General features: G+C 37.7%; 1 protein-coding gene across 1 annotated transcript in view; it reads right to left on the bottom strand.

The window, feature by feature from the left end:
* Positions 1 to 1,863: 1,863 nt before the first annotated feature.
* The window catches only part of GUCY1B1 (guanylate cyclase 1 soluble subunit beta 1), a 94,864-nt gene continuing 75,249 nt past the window's right edge, over positions 1,864 to 21,478 (bottom strand). Inside the window, exons 8-14 of the mRNA XM_082265615.1 lie at positions 18,048 to 18,181; positions 14,861 to 15,058; positions 13,927 to 14,164; positions 9,422 to 9,562; positions 8,478 to 8,632; positions 3,388 to 3,514; positions 1,864 to 2,159 (exon numbers count right to left, since the gene is read on the bottom strand). Of these exons, the coding sequence (XP_082121741.1) occupies positions 2,154 to 2,159; positions 3,388 to 3,514; positions 8,478 to 8,632; positions 9,422 to 9,562; positions 13,927 to 14,164; positions 14,861 to 15,058; positions 18,048 to 18,181 (999 nt within the window). The 3' untranslated portion in view covers positions 1,864 to 2,153. The remainder of the gene's footprint in view (positions 2,160 to 3,387; positions 3,515 to 8,477; positions 8,633 to 9,421; positions 9,563 to 13,926; positions 14,165 to 14,860; positions 15,059 to 18,047; positions 18,182 to 21,478) is intronic.

Genomic DNA, 21,478 nt, shown 5'->3' with positions numbered 1-21,478 from the left:
GATGGATTCGCTGCCTCTTTAGTGCCACTTTAAAACTTTTCTTTTGAGACATCACAGAACGAAGAAGCTTGGAATGAGCTAAAAGACTTTCAAAATTACTGTAGATGTTGTTTTATATCTAACGAATTATATTATATATTCAAACATTAACATATCTACATGGACTCCAACCTGAACACAAGAATGACTATGCATCAGCTCTGCTTCAACACTGTGATTGCAATGTGAGTCTATTATTAATATTAGTGCTTTGATAATACTCATAACAATAGACATTTTGGTGAATTACAATTTACAAAATATTTACACAAAAATGTACAGAATGTTGTAGAATGTATCACTAGTGTTTTACAGAAGCTAGACAGTTTTTACTGTACATATATCTAATATAAAGTTACAGATACATAATAAGAAACACTTTATTTTGCACAAAAAGTTAACTAAATAATCTTGGAAAAATAGCACAATATAGTCAAATATGAAGGTTTTATCTGATTTACATGGGACCTGAAATATGATATACTATTATATGACACATACATAAAAATACCACTTTCCTGTTAATTAATATTTACAAACCTTTGCTTATGTGTATCAAAATCCATGTCTAGCATTTAGTGACATATTACTACAGTCGGACTAGGGTACCTTGTTAAGAGAACTCCCAGCAAAACACAAAATTCAGTACATAAAGTGAGAAGCCTATAATTCCAGATTATATAAATTTACTGCTGATTTTACTCCTTTCGTTCTCCTTTAAGTAAAATGAGTATCGCATATTTTATATTGCTATCATATATATATATAAAGCTATATTAATATAAATAACTCCAACATCATTAGACATATAAAAATAACTAATGTGTAATTATGTGTATTTAATATATATGTTATGGGTGTAATTATGTGTATTTAATGTATTTAATATATATGTTATGGATATTATTAAACAAATCATTCTGATGCTAAGGGGCATTCACAATACCAAAGATCTTTGGTAACCTGGTTGACGTCTGAACAGCTAAACCATGATGAGAAAGGCTACATACAGGTCTTAGAGCAGACCTTCATCATAAAACGAATCTCCTCTTTACCTATCTCCTCCTCTCTCCCTTTCAGTAAATTGGAAATTTGTTATTTATTTATTTTTAACATTTATTGTGCTTCCCTTCCACAATTCACCACTAGGTGAGATCATCTGGGCTCCACCCCGTCACCCACCCAGATTCTGCACGTGCACAGATGTGCCACAGGGCTTGTATTTCCCCCTCAGTATGATAAAAACTGTTCCCTTAACAAGCATAATTTAATTATTATTGGCTTATTAATGTTAACTAGAATCCAATATTTAAAGTCCAATTCAAATTTCAGTTTAAATCAGCTAATAATCCAGATGCCTCAAAAACAAAAGGTGTGCAAAGTCTTACTGTACATCTTCTTTGGAGAGTAACCACAACTAGCATGCTACAGAGAAGGATGCTTGCTTTCTGCATGCAATCATTGGTCTCTCTGTAGAGGTCCAACCCAACCACTGCTGTTTTAAACCCATAGCTTTGCAAATTGAAAAGCTAATGCTCCCTGCTCATTGGAGAGCTCTAGCTTTGACTCTGCAGGGGGCATGTTGGACCTCTGCAGAGACACCATTGCTTCTACACATAGAGCAAAGTTCTTTGCTGGCAGGGAACAGGTCATGACTGCTTTCAGTGAAGGTAAACTGTAATACTTAACACATTGTTTATTTCTGATGCAATTAGAATGTATTTAGCTGATTAAACGAACAGTTTAGTTGAGACTTAACTTCAACCATAACATATATTATATATGTGTACACTTATGACCATATTAAATAGAGACTACTAATTATTAGTTAACTTTACTTAAACATTGCTTAGTGAAACATTATACACATTTTTACAGGCTTTATAATTATTTAGCATACAAATGTGTTGCCTCCAGGGCAAAGAACATTATACTTCAACAAAATATACACAGTAAACACATCTACAAATCAGTATATATAATTAAAACTCAAAATCAGTTCCTAGGTGGGTTGGTATAGCTGAAAAAAATGTTGTGGTCAGAGAAAACAGTTGTCCTCTGTGTACAATACTTGGTCGTTTTCCTGGACTCCTACTTCTTCAAAATCAGAATAATTATTCCTATGAAAATGGACGAATGATAAACATAATCAATAAAAGACCTTTGTTGCATCAATATAATTGTAATTCCTCAGACACTTTGCAAAAAAAAAAAAAAAACAATAACATGTCTTGTTAACTGGTATTACTACTTGTACAACTAAACCTGATGAACTAATTTGGGAGTTGATTTGCTAAAGGCAAAAAGACTGTTCTTTTTGAGAAATTGCACTTTTCAAACACATTTTTCCAAGAACTTAGTTCATGAAACTGAAGCTTTACTGACTCCCAACATCCAATTAATTGCAGAAAATGCTGTTTTTTTTTCATTTGCCTTGCACAAGATTGTATTTTCTTTGCAAATTGAAAATTCACTAAGCTCTGGGGAAAATGACCTTGCAAAATTCAACTTCCCTTGCAAAGTGAACAGCCTTTTTGCCTTTAGTGAATCAACTCTATGGATTATGACACTCTAAACATCACTGCAAATTAACAAAGCCCAACTTTTGTCAAACGTTTTTTTTTTTTTTTTTTGTTTTGGATTGAGCTGGGAAAAGTTAGAGCCTCTCGGTTTTACTGCCATCTACAGTATATCCCTATTTGGTATATTTCCCATCATGCCCTGTGTGGACAGGGAGAGGACAGGAAGTAATGTGGAATTCTTCCAATAGGAACATAAACAAAACACATTTTGTTTGGAAGGTTTAGAAGTACTAACATGTTTTTTATTGATTTATTATTTATTTATGTATTATTTATTTTAGGTACTAGTGCCATCAATTTACACAGAACCTTACACATTTATTGTACATTCACATCAGTCCCTTCCCTCAAGGAGCTTACAATCTAAGGTCCCTAACTCACATTCATACATACTGTACTAGAATACAGACAGGATCCAATTAATCTACCAGCATGTCTTTGGAGAGTGGGAGTATGTGCTTAGTTAATTGACTACTGTTCCCATCATTTCTTGCACAGGTGTCACACGGCCAGGAGGTAAGTAAAAATGTTCTTAAAAATAAAAGATATTTAGAAATCTCCATGATATTGTATAAAGGTCTACAGTACACCTTTATGGCTGTCTATATAAACACTGCTTGCATGTATGATGCTGAAAAAGAGCACATCCGAATATTTAGACATACTGTATGAATCACAGATAATTATTTACAATCCCAAATTATATCAAACCTGAAATACGTAAAATGTTTAGAAAAGCGAAGTCTTACACCCATATTAGTCATACCTCTACATCTGTGGTCTTCCTGGATAAAAACCAGACTTGCATTGGGTCTGTTTTGCCTTTCATGCTAATTGGACCTCTGTACTGTAAGTTGAATTGAGGATCAGCATTTTCAGGACTCATAAGACACCTATAAAATAAAAATAAAAATATTTTGATCAAAGTGAGTTTTAAAATGATCAGTATAGGTTTTATACCAAAGGCCTTATGTCCTGGAATAGGCAGTTCCTCCTACACTACATCCCTTATCTATAGCATGACATGGATAATGGGATTTTGAAAGGTAACATTGTAAAGCTTCCAACACCTAGAGAGATATCAAATAATGCAAGGAGCTAGTATAGCACCACGCCCATATGTGTATAAATAATTCAGTAACAAAAGGGCAGACTTTAAAGGTGTCAGCATACATAAGATAGTAAAATCCCATTTGCATTTCTAACATATACATAAAACATTTTCCATAAAAATATGTGAAAAAAAAATCTTGTCATAACATGCATTATACAAACATTACTGATGCTCCCATTTGCTCCACACACAACCACCTTGCTAACTGCAACAACAACAAAGTAAATTTTTATCAAAAGCATGTCTTAGTTGTATACTGTTATACATTCCATATTGTAATTCTGAGTATTTGGTAGGATGGAGATGACTCTTGTTTCTCAGACATCTAGGTCTACTGCATCAGGAAAAAATGGGGGTATATATTGACTAAATATCCAAAGAAGCAGCAGTTTGAATTTCTTTAAACTTTCTCAGGAAAGCGCAAGGACAGCTAAGCACAAGGCCAATTATAAAGATTCCCATGCAGGGCCATAATTACTTGTACATTGATTTTATTCACCTGGATATTACACACAGATTGCAATAAAACTGAAGAAATGTATGAAGGACTGCCACCTATACAAGTAATTTCCTCATTCTGGCTGGAGTTTGCTGTATGCTTCTTAAAGTGGTTGTAAAGGCAAAAAGAAAATCACTGCCAGCCCCTCTGTTTTATTATGCCATAACACACTATGTACATGTTAGTGTAAAACGATGCCTGTAATTACCTGATCTCATATCTCTTCTGGCTGGTCACATGACCTCTGGCTGCTCTCTTCCTCTGATCTTAGGGCTACAGCGGTCACGTGACCACTGTGCTGACTGCTCAGCCCCTCCTGCTGGAGCCCTTAGATGGGGGAGGGAGAGTGGCTGACCGGCCAGAAAAGATAAGAGATAATGTAATTACAGGCATCATTTTACACTAACATGTACACAGTGTGTTATAGCATGATAACAGGGGCTGACAAGGATCTTCATTTAACTTTACTGCCAGCTAATAATAGTGGCAGGAAGAAGGGATGCTCACACACAGGAACTGACAGGCAGGGGGAGAGGGAGAGAGAAAGAGAAGAGCAGTGGGATGATGGATGCACGTAAACTGACCACGGTAATCAGGGATCATCAGCCATGATTACCATGGTCAGCACACAGAGGGCGACACGGGATAAGGCAGGATCAACCATGTTGTTCACAGTTTAGAAAGGGGCAAATTAGACAGCACAAGCACTGTGCTGTTTAATCTGCTATGAGGGAACAGGACCACTTTTTTTTTTTTCTGTTACAACCACTTTAAGCAGCACAATCCACAGATATATACAATATCTAAAAATCAATATCAACTTCAAGCAAGAGTATACTAAATACTCCTTTTAAGCAACTCATTCAACAATTGTTTCAGCCCAAACATCCACCTAAGAGCCCAAGAGTCTCACCTATTTTTATAGTATAGCAAAAGGAGTGGGGACACCAGAAGTCCCACAAATCCTCAACAATTGGACAGAGGAAACTGCTTGACACCTCTCCTTGGCTTCAAGCAGTCTGGTCTACAATAGCTGGCCATCTACAGTCCTTTTCCTTCCCCTCTGATTTATTTTTACTTGCTCTCTATCTCCTAAATATAATAGGACTTTGCAAAATGTTAAAAGACCACTATAGTAAAAAGTCTTGTATTCTTATTAATTAATAGTTAGTCAATAATCAATAGTTAATACTATTAGTATTTACCGTATTATTTTCTTTTAAAATTGCACCCTGCCCTCACAACTGTCATCCTTTAAAGCAGTCATAACAATGCTAACACTTTTTTTACTAGCAACTCGCCTGGGCTAATTGGGCTTAGTGTATATCATTCCATAGCTCGCTGGCCTGTCAGTTAGCTTTTAGAATGGAATCTCCAGAACCTAAACATTTTTTTATTAATGACTCAGAGAGTTATTAAGGAGCACAGATCCTCATAACCCTGTATCTTTAAACTCATGCCTATGATCTTTATTAGGACTGGATTTTATTAACAAAAATCCCTTGGCACTGAAATCATCCACTGGACGCCAGCCTTTTATAAATGCACACGTAGACAAATAATTTAGAATTGTTCTATCCTGACTTAATTGCCCATAATATCTCAGTCATGCTTTGGGAAGTACAAACATTAAGTGACAAGCCATTTAGGTTAATAAGCTGAGCCATTTTACTGGGCATACATTTATTACATGGAGGAATTTTGCACTTCTCTCTTGTCTTACCCTTGGCTAATCTCTCCTATAAAGTGGCAGTAAATCATATTTGATGCGCCTGGTATCTAGTTACATGTGTCTCACTGTATTTTCCAGCTACAGCAGAAGAAATGTAAATCTTTATCTATTGGAGATTAGTGTGCTGAAATATTAGGCTTTTATAAAAAAAAAAAAAAAAACTTCTTGCATAGTCTCACTAAAAGTTCTTCAGGCTTAAGGAGTATTACCGGCATGGAAATGCAAAACAACGGTAATATTAAAAAAAAATGATGTATGTCTGCAATATGAGAGAAAAAAGGCTGTATAGAAACCAAATTGTACGGTATGTTATGTATGTATGTTCATGGTAACAGAACCGTGCTATCAGAGGCAAGGGTACCTTTAAATTTCATTATATTATTGTCATTCTAAAAAAAGATACTAATGATAGGTATTGATATGCTATGGCTTATTTTGTCATGTTTCCACTTAGAGTTAGATACTGTTTCGTGGGGCTTTTTTTTTTAACCCATAATAGTCATCTTTATGACCATAGCTTATATACAGTATATACTCCATATAAAGTTTTACTGTTTGGACTGCGGATATAGTGTACTTTTTTCATGAATCATTAGGAGCCTTTTTTGTTGTGAAGATATATGTAATACAAGTATTACCCACAGCGCATGTCCTGGGAGAGAAATAATTAAATTCCTGTGAGGGATATTAAATCAAAATATTTTGTGTTACAAAGAAGTGTGTTGTAGAAAAAAATATATAATTGCTATCAGAGCCGTATTGGGTAGCCTCTCAGCTATCTATCCCTATTGGCTAGATGGCATGTATCATTACCACTTTTACCCATATAAAGTGCTTTAACAGTGCATATAGTGACAGTGCAATCATATAGCAACAAATGAATATATATGAAATTATATCAATAATAAATAAAACATCTGTAGTGGAAAATTTACATTAAAAAATTACATTTTTTTTAAATAGTCCCAAAGTTCTGAAATTTTCCCAAAGTTCATAAGGTGGGCAAATAAAAAAAGAGAGATTGGTGAAATACAGTGGTGAATGTCCAATTGATCCAAAGCAAATGGCTACAGTGATAGTGTCCAAACAATGATCAGTGCAGTAGTGGTGTCACCCTCCATGCTGCTGCAATCTGGTGTAGGTATTGAAAACTCACCAGACGGTGTTGACCCCCAATGCCTTACGACAAGTGGGTCAGTAGAGCTTTAAATGGATGTCCAGCGGGGTCCCATCCGTCCGCGCCCGGGTGGTCCTGGTTGCTCCTTTACAAATGGCTCCTGGACAGGTGTAGGTAGAGTGGGTGTTCTTAGGCAGGGTGTATTTTCATGCAGACTGCCCTAAGTAATGGCCACATGTGTCTGCATGAAAATGCACCCTGCCTGAGAACACCAAAGGGCCCATGATGTTGTTTAACCATTTGCCAAAGCAGTACAGATAACAGTGATAGCTAGGTTAAGTTCTATTAAAGAAGGCATTCAAAATAAGTATTGCTGTATTTTCTCACAGAATATGTTGGGATAGCTGAGAGGCTACCCAATACGGCTCTGATAGCAATTATATATTTTTTTCTACAACACACTTCTTTGTAACACAAAATATTTTGATTTAATATCCCTCACAGGAATTTAATTATTTCTCTCCCAGGACATGCGCTGTGGGTAATACTTGTATTACATATATCTTCACAACAAAAAAGGCTCCTAATGATTCATGAAAAAAGTACACTATATCCGCAGTCCAAACAGTAAAACTTTATATGGAGTATATACTGTATATAAGCTATGGTCATAAAGATGACTATTATGGGTTAAAAAAAAAAGCCCCACGAAACAGTATCTAACTCTAAGTGGAAACATGACAAAATAAGCCATAGCATATCAATACCTATCATTAGTATCTTTTTTTAGAATGACAATAATATAATTAACATAGACAAAGCAAATTGTAATTATAAACCTGAAGTGGTATACTATTATCTTATTAAACAGACAACCTGCACCGAACACTTCCAAGATGGTATGCAAAAAATAGTTATTTTATGTATAAATGGTTAAGCAATTGTTTAAAAAAATCTCCACTATCAAGTAAATAGCAGTGATGTTTCAAGCTGTGTACAGCTTGCTGTGTTCCAGGATAGGAGTACCACTGGAAAATTGTAAAAATGGAAACAAGCTAGAGTCCCCATTTAAAGGCCATCTATTACTGGGTCAGATGACAGACAACTTCTTCATAGGAATGAGTAGGGTTTATCTGAGCGAATGCCAAAGACTTTATGATAGACTGGGAGAGTTTTCCTATGGGCAATGCAGCGTGGATCTGCCAGTATAATACTTTGGTGGGGGTGGGGGTGGCATGTGAGAGTCATTAAAAGGATATTTGTACAAAAATACAGTTATCCTTGAAAGTGCTGAACAGTATTAAATATTTTTTTAATGTCTTCAATAGTTGCATAGCTGTTCCTCTTGAAAAAAGGCACAAGTTCATTGAGTTCCAACAATAAACTGGTCCTACCGGTATGTGTATTCAGAAACATTGATCTTCCCTTTTTCCCCTGTTGTCTCTGTTCTGCTGGTCAAATTAACAGTATTTCCAAACAGGCAGTAACGTGGCATTCTCTGACCGATAACCCCTGTCACCACTTCTCCAGTGTGTATACCAATTGTGATCTGGAAGGGAGAAAATAATTGCAAAACAAGTTGTGTTTTATTCATCCGGCAAATTGAAATGTGAACAGAACAGATGGAATTGAATAACAGGAAAAATGTATGTAAAATAAAACATTCACAAGACGAAGCAGTATAAATGCACATCTACTTTGGTTGGAAAAAAGCAATCCTCTACATCAGGCATGTCCAACCTGTGGCCCGGGGGCCACATGCGGCCCAGATCCCCAGGCAATGCGGCCCACTGCCCCCTGACAATTTTTTTTTTTGCTGGGGAGGAAGGAAGTCGGGTGGGGGGCACGGCCACAGTGGCTTCCAACTAACGGTAGGCAAAGGCTGCCTCGGAGGGGGGGGGGGGGGGGCGGACACGAGCATGTGCTGTGCTTCTGACTCCTACAACCATGACCACTTCAAATCACTGAAGTGGTCATAGTGGTTAAAGTGTTCCTTTAATATCTCTCAGAAGAAGTAAACCTCTGTATACGGATTCCATTTCATTTGATCATCCTCTAGTTGTGTTAAATTAGTGCGGGGGGTGCGCCGGTGCGGGAAGGGTGCAGCGGCATTTTTTTACTTATATACCTTAACTATAGTATATATTTTATATGCGGCCCGAGAAAAAGTTTATACACTCAATGTGGCCCAGAGAAGCCAAAAGGTTGGACACCCATGCTCTACATGTTACTTGGGAAAATGCTTTGTAAAAAAAAATATTTGAAGGTGGCGTGGTGCACTACATAAGTTTAAAATATACGTTTTGAAATGGTTTTCTTCTTATTGAATAATAATCACCTGTACAGATTCTCCATCCACCTGAACCTGTCCAGCAATCTCCATCATATCCAGGGCAAGATGGCAGATAGAGCGTGCATGATGAACACAAGGCTCTGGGAGACCACTGACTGTCATATATTTGTCTCCAACTGTTTCCACCTAAAAGAAGATCATGCCAGGTTAAATATCCATGTAATGAATGAACAGCCTGTACAGCTGTAAAGAAAGCATATTCTGCATTTTTGTTTTTATTCATATTTGGAAGTATTTTCCTTTCACTTTGCTTTATGTGCCATCAAAATTTCATCCTAGGTTTAATTTTATTTATCAAAAATCACAAAAAAATATTAAAATTACAAACATTTTCAACAAACTTAATATCTACAAACCGTATAAATGGTTAGTATAAAAAGTAAAAAATACCATACATATTATAAGTTAATACCAAAAGACTGAACATTTAAATGAAGAATTAATTCATTTCTCAATTTGATCTCAATAAAAAAAAAAAAACTAAAAGCAAGCAAAGTTACCCACTTACATGGATTTTTTTGTGGGTGCAAATATCAAACTTATTGGAATATATTTTTGATATTCTGTTAGTTTCCAAACTTTATAAAAAGGAGCATTAGTAGGCATATTTTTTATCACTCTCAATAATCTTCTACTAGGTCAAACAGGAAATGATCAGACAAGTTATGAGAATGTTTGATCATTTGAAACATTTGTGGTGAGTGCAAAAAATTTTTATCTGATCCCTTTAAGCATGCAAAAAAATAAGAAAATGATCATTTCAAGGAAAAATATTTTTTATCTGAAATGTGGACTGTATAAAACAGTGAACTCATGTTATAACTGAAACAAAGTATTTTCATATACAGCTGAACGGTAAGAGCAAATCTTATAGTGAACTAATGCAAAAGTGCTGCATGTTGTGGATCCAGCAGGGCTTAGATACACTTATGCCAGAAAAGTAGCACTTTAGTTTGAAAAGGCCTAAGGGCCGATTCAAACCTAATTTACACAGGAACGAGGTCCGCATTCCTGTGTGATTCCTTCACGTTCCCATGCAGTGAGATTTTGCAGCCCATTCATTTGAATAGGGTGCAAATCACACTGTAATGCATTAAAAGTAGTGCATGCACTACTTTTCAAAAACACGCCACACCAAATTACATAGTACTGTGGTACCATTCAATTTGGTGCCCACAAATGCACTGTTTTTGCGATCTGCGTTTGGGGTGCTGTTAACAATGTATTGGCACATGCAGAAGATGCGTTTTGAGAGCGGTGCGGGGAACACCCATGGAACCCATTGCATACTGGTGTGAACCAGCCCTAAAGTGGAACTGGCACTCCAGATGTTTTGGAACTACATTTCCCATGATGCTCATGCACTCTGTAGTGTAGTTGAGCATCATAGGAAATGTAGTTCCAAAACATCTGTGGTGCCAAGGTTCCCCATCACTGCTCTAGAGCTTTCCAAGACTCAAACTAATTAGGAAATGTTTATTTATGCAATTGCATATTACACAATCTGCATTTTGCATGGAAAAATACTTGTCTTAACAGTTAAGTCTGTTTTGTGACCAAAGTGGCAGATTTAGTTTTACATGATGGTGTTACATAGTTACATAGTAGGTGAGGTTGAATAAAGACAATAGTCCATCCAGTTCAACCTGTGTAGGTGTGTGTGGCTGTAATCATCTCTCATACCCCTGAATGTTCTGATCCTTGAGATGCACGTCCAATAGTCTTTTGAAAGCCACCATACTACCCGCAGAAACCACCTCTTGTGGTAGAGAATTCCACAGTCTTGTAGCCCTAACAGTAAAGAACCCCCCACGTTGCCTGAGGTTAAAACGCTTCTCCTCTAGATGCATTGTATGCCCCCGAGTCCTCATGCAATCCCTTTGACTAAACAGCTTTTCTAAGCTGAGATCCCCATTGAGATATTTAAAAATTGCTATCATGTCCCCCCTCAGGCGTCTCTTCTCCAGGGAGAATAAATCAAGCGATTGCAGACGCTCTTCATAATCAAGGTCCTCCAATCCCCTAATTAGTTTAGTTGCCCTTCTCTGGACTTTCTCCAGCTCCAACACATCCCTCCTGAGGACTGGCGACCAGAACTGGACAGAATACTCCAGATGCGGTCGGACCAAGAGTGGACAAAGAGCTACTGTTTACCCATTTTCTCAGTTTTTCTGCAACTACAAGAGTAAAGGAATTACATCTCAGAACTATTGCAGAACTTATGCTAAAGAACACTTTTAAGTTTTATGCTAAAGGACAGTTGGTCCATTCAGATCAGAATGCGGTGTGTGAAAACCGCTTTTCGTGAGCGGTTCACAACGCACTGCAGTTGTCATCTGTAGTGGGTGTCAATGTTAACTTAATGACATCCCAAATGCAGGTCGCAAATGCAGTGAATTTGCCTGCACCAGATCGCATGGTACATTAGTACCATGTGATCCATTTGCTGTGCTTTTTTTTAAAGTTGTGCATGAACTACTTTTGGAGGGGTCCAGCCCAGTTTCAGCTCATTCAAATGAATGGGCTAAAATTGCACTGCACCTGCATCGCATGTGAACCGCACAGGAACACACAGCGGGTTCCTGTACGATTCATGGACCGGCGCTAAAACACAAAGCTAATTTTCAGCCATGGATAATCTATTACACAAACCGTGTACAGAAAATTAATTTGTCTCTAACTTGCATCAAAAATAAAAGAAGCGAGAGAACAGCAATGACAAGCAATGACAAACATGACAGTTTTAAAAAGTATCCAACAGCACAGAACTTTAGTAGGTAAAACAGATCCCTTATATACATTTTAAATCTCTATTTAAATGTTAACTGTTTATGTGATATAATAACTGCCATTTATAGCGCTGCAATCCCCCTTTTTTATTTGTACACCAGTGTTTGTATATTGACACTAATTGCACGCTGCTGTTATTGACATTGGGTGCTAACATCACTTTTTTATGACTTTTAATATAAGGACACTTACATGTCCAGTGATCCCGTAATTTCTTCACCCAAGCCGCTTTTTCTTTTGGGACCTGTGATGTGTCCCAGAAGACTGTGGGGAAAAGGGGGGGGGGGGGTGAACCTCTGGCTCGGTTCACCACAGCGAACAAAAAACACATTCTCTGTTAGATATTTTTCATCCAGTCAAAAATTAAGTCGCTATGACCCAACTAATGATTAGAAAATGGAATGAACTCTCCTAAAACTAAAAATTTGAAAACAATTCCACTAGGCCAGCTTTTAAGTGGTTGTAAACCCCTACACATTCCCGCAGGTGATATGCAGAGATTAAACAAATCCTCCTAATAATTTGTACCTGTTTATCTGCAGCTATCTCTTCTCTAAAGTCATTCCAAATATGGAATTTAGAAAGCATTTCTCAGCTCCAGAAGGCAGGGGTGGGGATCTGGTGTCATGCACTGCACAGCATAGAGCAGGAAACTGACTATATCCTGAGACCTGAGTGGAGGAATGCACACACACCAACTAACTGCCAGATTTACCAGTTTATGTTTTTCCTGGCTTTTGGAGGTTTTTCTTAAATTTTTTTTAGATTTTTTGTTGTTTTACAAATAAATACTACACTATGAGGATTTTTTCTCTTGCTTCTGTTGATTTATTTGATGAGACTGGTTGAGATTTCTCCACTCCCCCTCTTTCTTGAAGCTTTGGGAGAACTATTTAGTCAGAGAGGAAAGATATTATCATCTGAGGCCAACATTTCTGTCCTATAATCTAGACAGCAATTAATTCTGGTGAATCTGCATTTTAGCTATCCGGTGGAGACTGACTGTGCACAAATAAATATATCGGTTGGAAAACTTTAATTTTTGTGATACTGTTCGGACACTTGTACAATATAAGGACACTTTACATCATTTGTTTTCTATGTTATTTTGAACTATTTTATTTATACTCTATGTATGCACAAATATGGATCTTGATGTATGATTATTAGTACATTTTTGCTATTTCATTTAGTATATGTCATACACGTTTATGTGATATAATAACCATCATTTATAGTGCTGCATTCCCCCTTTTTTTGCATTAAATGTCAGCAGCTACAGTATCTGTAGCTGCTGACTTTTAATTTTTTGGAGGGAACCTGCACAGATCAGCTGCTCGTTTTGTCTCGGGGTGAGGAATAAGCCTATATTCACCCAATCCTTCATTCCCCCGGAAAACAGCAATCCCCCATGGTCCAGCAGTAGACCGTTCCTGGTCTACAAAGCCTGCTCTGGGCTTGATGATGTCAGAAACAGTCCACAACTCATGATCATTGTAGCATGGGTCTTGTGCTGGGAGGATCAGAGGATTAGTTAAGTAAATCTCCTTTCTCCTCGCCCCTAAACAAGCAGCTGACCCATGCAGTGTTGGCACAGCCCCACTGCAAGGAAATTTTTTTTTTTGCTTGGAGATGGGCTTTAACTGTATTGATCAACGCATATAGTCTAGCTTGTTCTCTCCAACTGCTGTTCATTTCACCTTATAGACAAATGGATTTTTTCGTGAGTCTGTCAAGATGTCAAATCTGGTGTAAACGTCATTCAAGAGATTGACAATCTTCATGGCTCCTTCACCAGAAGCATGTTTGCTGCAGAAAGCATTGAAACCCACGATGCCACTGAAAAGGATTGTGACGTTGTCATATCTTTTGGCTGCAACTGGCCTTTTATGTCTGAGCTCGTTAGCAACAGATGGGGGAAGAACAGAGTACAGCAATCTATAAAAGGATAAAAACATATCTCAAGAAAAAAAATCCATAAAACTTAAATAACAACTAGCATAAACCTTTTCCATTCATTCATTCATTTGAATTAAATAAACAAAAATAAATAAATCGCAATTTTATATAATTTTTTTTCATTGAATTATATTTACATTTTATTTCTTTAGTCATAAAAATGTGTACTTAAGAAGGTAAATGAAAGGTTTCTACTGGGAAACTAGAATTCAGACAATTGTCAGAAGGGCTGACCCATCTGTATTTCAATTTGGACTGTAAAATAAGCCTTCATCTCTCTCCTTCATCACTCTTTGAATTGTGTGAGTAACTGATTGTATGTTTGTACAAAGGACTTCTGTATGTACGAGTGACACTGGTCCTATTTCACACTTACATTAGACATTAGATAGTATGTGTGTGGTGGGAGGGGGGGGTGAGAGTAGCTCATTGTAGAGGCATAAGGAGGGGCCATACTACATACAAGTTAATGCTGGAATAATTGGATAAACCTTCACACTGATTGGTGCAGACTATCTGCTGCAAAATGTAAATACACATAAAGTGATTTTAACTATACTAATATCTGTGGAGACACGTGCACTCAGAATGTCCAGTATAAAATGGCCAAAAGGAGGTTGTTGGCACTAAGTATTTGTCATTGACATAACCATAAAATGATGAAACATTTCTCACGTATCAGTCTTTTTCTTCTCATCTTCTAAAGCTCTTAAGGTGTGCTGCAGACGATCAGTCAAAATTTCAAGTTCTTGAGTCAGTTTATATTCCTCCCTGAACTGCTCCCCAAGTAGTACAAGGTCACGGGTGGCATCATGGAGAGGGATGTCACTGAGATATAGACCTCTTCTGGTCAAGTCATCCAAGTTCATTACACTATAAGTAATTAATGCATTGATGATTAACTAAATATACACTTTGCTATTTCAGAAAAAAAAATCCTGGTTCTGCATAAAATATACTTTAAAACTTAAAAAACATACTTTTTTAGTAGAAAATATATAATGCATGCAGCTTGTATCATTAACTTTGACAGGGGCTCTGGAAGAGATCAGTAAACAACTTACTGTCCACAAAAATTGCACGGTTTATTCAAAATTCTATATTTATATTCCCATTTGGTGAGCCAAACTATATGCATAGTTGGTTGGATTTAGACAGGCCTTGGTTATAGAATGGCACAACCACAATACAAAAATAAATATTCATCACTGTTTATGGATACTAGGTGTTCATCATTATTTCATTGATTTTGGTGGTTTCATGGTTTGTGACATGAGTTTTTATTTCTCTCCTTTTTATTGTTTTGGCTCTAATAATGGGGGTGTGTTGTGGCCCCTGAAATGCCTTGGCTGTTTTTTTTTTTGTTTTTTTTTATGGTGAAGTCTCTTTCACCTTATGATCTGGTTCCCATTTCTGATTGTTTCTTTTTTTTTTAATCTCATCATCTCCACTGTGAACAGATACAGTGCTCAGCATAAATGAGTACACCCTTTTTGAGAAGATTTTATCAATATCTCAATGAACACAAGAACAATTTTCCAAATTTTGACAAAACTGAGTTTTACAGAGCATTTGTTTAGCTCTTTACATGAAAGTAAGGTTAATAATATAACCTAGATTACAAGATCTTCAGTTTTATTCAAATTAGTTGATGCAAAAATGAATACACCTCACAACAAAAACTACTACATCTAGTATTTTGTATGACCTCCATCATTTGTGAGCAAATCACCAAGTCTTCTAGGCATGTAATCACCATGTTGGCGACATATTGCAACATCTATCTTTTTCCATTTTTCAAAAACGACCTCTTTTAGAGCCTGGATGCTGGATGGAGAATGACGCTCAACTTGTCTCTTCGGAATTCCCCATAGGTGTTCGGTTGGGTTCAGATCAGGAGACACACTTGGCCACTGAATCACTTTCACCTTGTTCTTCTTCAGAAATACAACAGTGGCCTTAGAGGTGTGTTTTGGATCATTGTCATGTTGGGACGACAAAAGGCACAGAGTGATGGTAGCGTCTTCTCTTTCACATCTGTGAATTTATAATGCCATAAATGAAATGCAGCTCCCTACCAGCAGCACTCATGCAGCCCCACAGAAGGAAACTGCCACCACCATGTTTCACTGTAGGCACCATGCATTTTTCTTTGTACTCCTCCCCTTTGCGATGCCATAGAGTTTTGAAGCCATCAGTTCCAAAAACATTTATCTTGGTCTCATCACTCTAGAATACAGAGTCCCAGTATTCGACTTTTTGAGCATGGGCCCTGGCAAATTCTAGGACCTAGATTTTGCAACGTGTTTTTTTTTTGTGCATGAGCTTTAGGGAGAGGCTTCCTTCATGGATGACACCCATGCATGCCATTCCTCTGCAGTGTAAGCTGTATTGTGTCATGGGAAACAATCACACCAGTTTGGCTTTCTGTTAACTTCAGTGAACTTGAATGGTGATTTTCTTAACCCTGCTCATCAGAAGACACTACTGTCAAGATGTTAACTTCCGTGGATGGCCTGGACATGTCTGCGCGATGGTTGCAGTTCCATCTTTGTTAAACTTCTGTATCTCTTTTGCTACAGTATTCTGACTAATAAGTAAAGCTTTGGTGATCTTCTTGTAGCCTTCACCTTTTTTGTGACATTTCTCTTCATGTGGTGCCATTGCTGACAGCATGAAATGAGAAGGAGTTTTCTTTGAAAAGTAACGCCCTTTTATAATCAACTTTCTGACACCTATTTAATGAATAATTAGACTTGCCTGTCATTGAGTTTATTAGGATTTTTTTGTCTAAAATTTAGATTTGCTCTTAAGACTTTCATTGGGGTATATTTATTTTTGCAACATGGTCTTGAATGAATTTGTTAAGAAAAATATTCTTTTGTGTGTCAAATTTACAAATCTTGGTTGCAATCAATGACCCGCATTTGTGTAAGTATTTTGTAGTAAAGTGTCCAGTAGAAAATGTTGATTCTGAAAGGAAAGTAAATGTTTTCTTACAAATCTGTTGCAGTGTACTCATTTATGCTGAGCACTATATTAAATGGTACTTCTTTCTATGTAATATATAAATATCAATCAGAAAACAGCTCACTCAAGCCTCCAGCACTGGGTGCTCAGACCATGGTCCTCCACTAACGGACACAATGTAAAAAAAGATGTTGTACAATATACTGTACCAATAAATCTATTTCCACAAAAAGTCTCCTTAGAATAATCCAATCTGTTATGGGTGCTAAGTCTAAAAATACATTTGGGGTGCCTTAAAGGAGTTTTAAAGGCAAAACTTTTTTTTTTTTTTATCTTAATGTATTCTATGCATTAGGATAAAAAGCCTTCTGTGTGTAGCAGCCCCCCCCCACCTTTGGCCCCCCTAACACTTACCTGAGGTCCCTCTCTGTCCAGCGATGTCCACAAGTGCCTCAGCCATCCGAGATTCTCCCTCCTGATTGGCTGAGACACAGCAGCGGTGCCATTGGCTGCCACTGCTGTCAATCAAAGTCAGCTAGCCAATCAGGAGAGAGGGGGCAGGGCCAGATTGGGGCTCCGTATCTGAACGGAAACATTGAGCTGTGTCTCGGCTCAGGCACTGAACAGGGAGGAGGGGCAAGGATCACATAAGAGGGACCCGAGAAGAGGAGGATCCGGGCTGCTCTGTGAAAAATCCACTGCAACAGAGCAGGTAAGAATAACATGTTTGTTATTTTTATAGGGATAAAAAACAAGACTTTACAATCGCTTTAATCCCTAGTAAAACTAATATTTTATTACGTATAAAGTATAGCTGGAGCTTTTAATTTATTTTTTCTATAAAGCTGCTCTATAGTTTGCTCAGAGATATTTGACAAACATGACAGCTTACCTTGGAGAGCAGAGGAAGAGAATGTTGTCAGCTTCAGGCAAGTAGATCATCTGTCCTTTCAACCGAAGACAACTGATTTCATTGACAGTCAGTTCATCTTCTGTCTCTGATTTTTCCACATCAAGTAAACCTTCCTTAAATAAAGTATTATGATATGCATTATATTAGAATACATAGTCCCTTTTCTGCACATGTTCCACTTCATTTTAGGACTTTCCAGGTTATTGAGTGTATACTGGCAAACTATCCTTTAGGGAATGTAGGGAAACCCCAGAAGAATTTATCAGAAACCTAACCTAAGAAGAGTTTATTGCAAGCTTGCTTAAGGAAAATGTTCCTGGGACCTTGCCCAAAAAGAATGTACCAGCAAACTAACCTATGAAGAAATTACCACAACCTAACCTAAGGAGATTGTACTGGAAATCTAAACTAAGGAGAATTTAATGGTAACCTAACCTAATGCGATTGTACTAAAATTTAACTGAATAAGAATGTACCAGATATCTAACCTACGTAAAATGTACCAGTAACCTAACCTAAAGAGAACATCCTAGTGGCCTAAGGAGATGTACTAGTAATCTAATCTAATCAAATCAGGATGTTTTGGAAATCTAACCAAAATAGAATGTAGCAGCAACCTAACAAAAGGAGATATACTGGTAATTTACCCTAAGGAAGATCCACAGAAAACTGACCTAAGCAGAATTTACCAGTAATCTAATCTAAGAAGCACGTACGGGAAAGCATCCAAAGGAGAACGTATCAGTAGCCAAACCTAAGGAGAATGAATGTACTGGTAACCTAACTTATAAAGATGTACCAGAAAGCTAACTTAAAAGAGAAGTTTGGGTTTCTTTTTTTTAAAATTTATACTTACCTAGGTGGATGCAGCATCTATCTGATGCTGCATTTGTCCCTCCGCACTGAGAACCAAGTGATCAGACACTGCCGATCGCTTGGTTCTGACAGCTCAGTAAGCAGAGAGCTGCTGACCATCAGTCAGCAGCTCTCTTCTCTGCCCCCCTCCTCACTTACTGGAGCTCTGGGCTGTGGAAAGAGCGGAGAGGCTGGCTGAGAGGCTGAGCCGGGTGTTGGTCCAGGCACCTGGTGGATCCCGACTTCCATTGTCATGATTATGTGGTGCCTGGTACGACTTTTGGGACGTCAGCAGAGAGCGGACTTCAGCCCCCTCTCTGCTGAAAATGGGTCACAGGAGAGATCCATAGGAGATGTACAGCCAAACAATCTTTGGCTGTACATCTCCTTTAAGGGGAAAGTACTTGTAACCAAGCTTAAAGAGATTATACCTGGTGGTAACAAAACCTACTTAGAATGCACTGGTAACCTAGATGAAAGTGTACTAGAAACCTAACCTATGAAAGACATCACCAAAATCATTGGTTTTGATTAGTTAATTACAAAAATACACTATCACTAGTAGTAGGTCCTATAGTACCATGTACAGTAGGTGGAGAGATATGATGCAGAAGTGTATGTGACCAACACATTGGAGGGAGATGGCTGGAGTGGTTCCAAAACACTATAGTGCAGTACCTCTCAAGAGTCCAAAGATTCTCTATGGTAATAGATAAGGAAAACAGAGGGGTCATCCAGAATGTAGCAGTATAAATACCAACTTATTCACACAATTGGCAAATTTCAAGACAATGTAATGATTTTGGGCATATACATGTAGAAAAGTCATTCAGGATCAACTTTCAGGGATGGACCTCCGCAGAACAGGATGAGCTTCCTTGGGAGGGATTGCTAAGACTAAGTGCAGCAAAATGTGAATGAAAAGCAAGCTATGTAAATATCAACTCACAGAATTAAAGGGCTAGGAGCCTTATAATATGTGGGTCTTCTTCCTCACTGGGGTCCAATCGTCCATTAATCATCCAGATGTAGGAAAGCCAAGTGGGGTTCAGCTGTCACTGGAGCCTAATAATGTGGATGGGAGCCCTGGAGAGCACTGGGAGACCACAAAAGCCCAGTCACAAAACGCATAACCATGCCCACACAATGACATCACTTCCTGAGCCACATGCTCTCCACAGTCGACCATCTTGTGGTCTCCCAGTGCTGTCCAGGGCTCCCATCTACAGCCATAGGCTACAGTGACAGTTGAACATAGCTCTCCTACATCTGGATGATTAATGGATGATTGGGCCCACATGAGGTGGAAAACCAACGTTATATGGCTCTTAACCCTTTACTACTGTGAGTTGCTATTTACATAGCTTGCTTTTCATTTACATATTGCTGCACTTAGTCTGCTGTCAGCAGCGTTAGCTCTTCGATTGTCCGGCTTTGCATTGCTCCCTCATGCAGTGTGGGAGATTATTTATTTTTCCTTTTACCATTTTAATTATCTTTTATAATCATAATTGTTTACATAATGGCCCTTAAGGGGATGTTTTTAAATAATAAAAGCCCAAACGTTATCACGCTATGAGGAGCCTGCCTGCTTTTTGTTTCCTCTCTTTGGAACAATCGTAATCACCATTTACCTTGTGGAGGAATCTTACTCCCACTTACAACCAGGAGATATGAATCCAGGTCACAGAGGCCACTAAAGTTTGCTTTGATCTCACTTGGTAAGAGGGATCAACACCGTCTGGTGAGTGGGAATTTCTTCCATATTTTTGCATGAAGGGTGTCACCATCACTGGACTCAATTTATATCTTCACTAAGCATCTGACTTTTTTGACAGGAAGATTGCGCACATTCGGGTGGAAATCAGTAAAGGATTCAATACATTATTTTTGTTGGACTGTTTTTATGGGACTTTGATTTTTATTTCATTTTTTTATTATTTTAATATGCAGTATGTTTTTCACTTATGAGCACATTGGGTGTAAGGGGATATTTTTCTTCATTTTTGAAGAGCACTTTATAATTGTATAAGCAATTTAAAGGTATAAGTGTCATAGTATTTCTGTTGTAACATTTACAAGGAATTAATGTTGTTGATTGGTGCATTATATATATAAAAAAAATTTATAAGAGCTAGTACTGCTGACCGCATAGCGCACACTCTCCTTGTGGTAATATACTAATAACATGGGCACATCCGTGACTTGCAGCAGCTTCAGAATGTTATTTATTTTTACATTTTTTGGCGAGAGTGTATTAACTAAAATCGCATTTAGTCTGCAGCCCCTGGCAGTTACAGCTACAGGTGCTGCAATCCCTCCCAAGGAAGCTCATCCTGTTCTTTAAAGGTCCATCCCAGAAAGCTGACCCTGAATGACGTTTCTATATGTATATGCCCCAAAGCACTAAACTGTCTTGTAAGCTGCCAATTGTCTTGTGCATAAACTACCGTATTTTCTGGCGTATAAGACGACTGGGCGTATAAGGCGACCCCCCCTATTACATGATCTACCGGTAATACTTGTACTTAGGTTACCTTGGAGATATTATACTC

The sequence above is a fragment of the Pelophylax lessonae genome (genome assembly GCF_965119305.1).
Source record: "Pelophylax lessonae genome assembly, chromosome: 1".
Lineage (NCBI taxonomy): Eukaryota > Metazoa > Chordata > Amphibia > Anura > Ranidae > Pelophylax > Pelophylax lessonae.
This window is presented reverse-complemented; position numbering and strand designations above follow the sequence as displayed.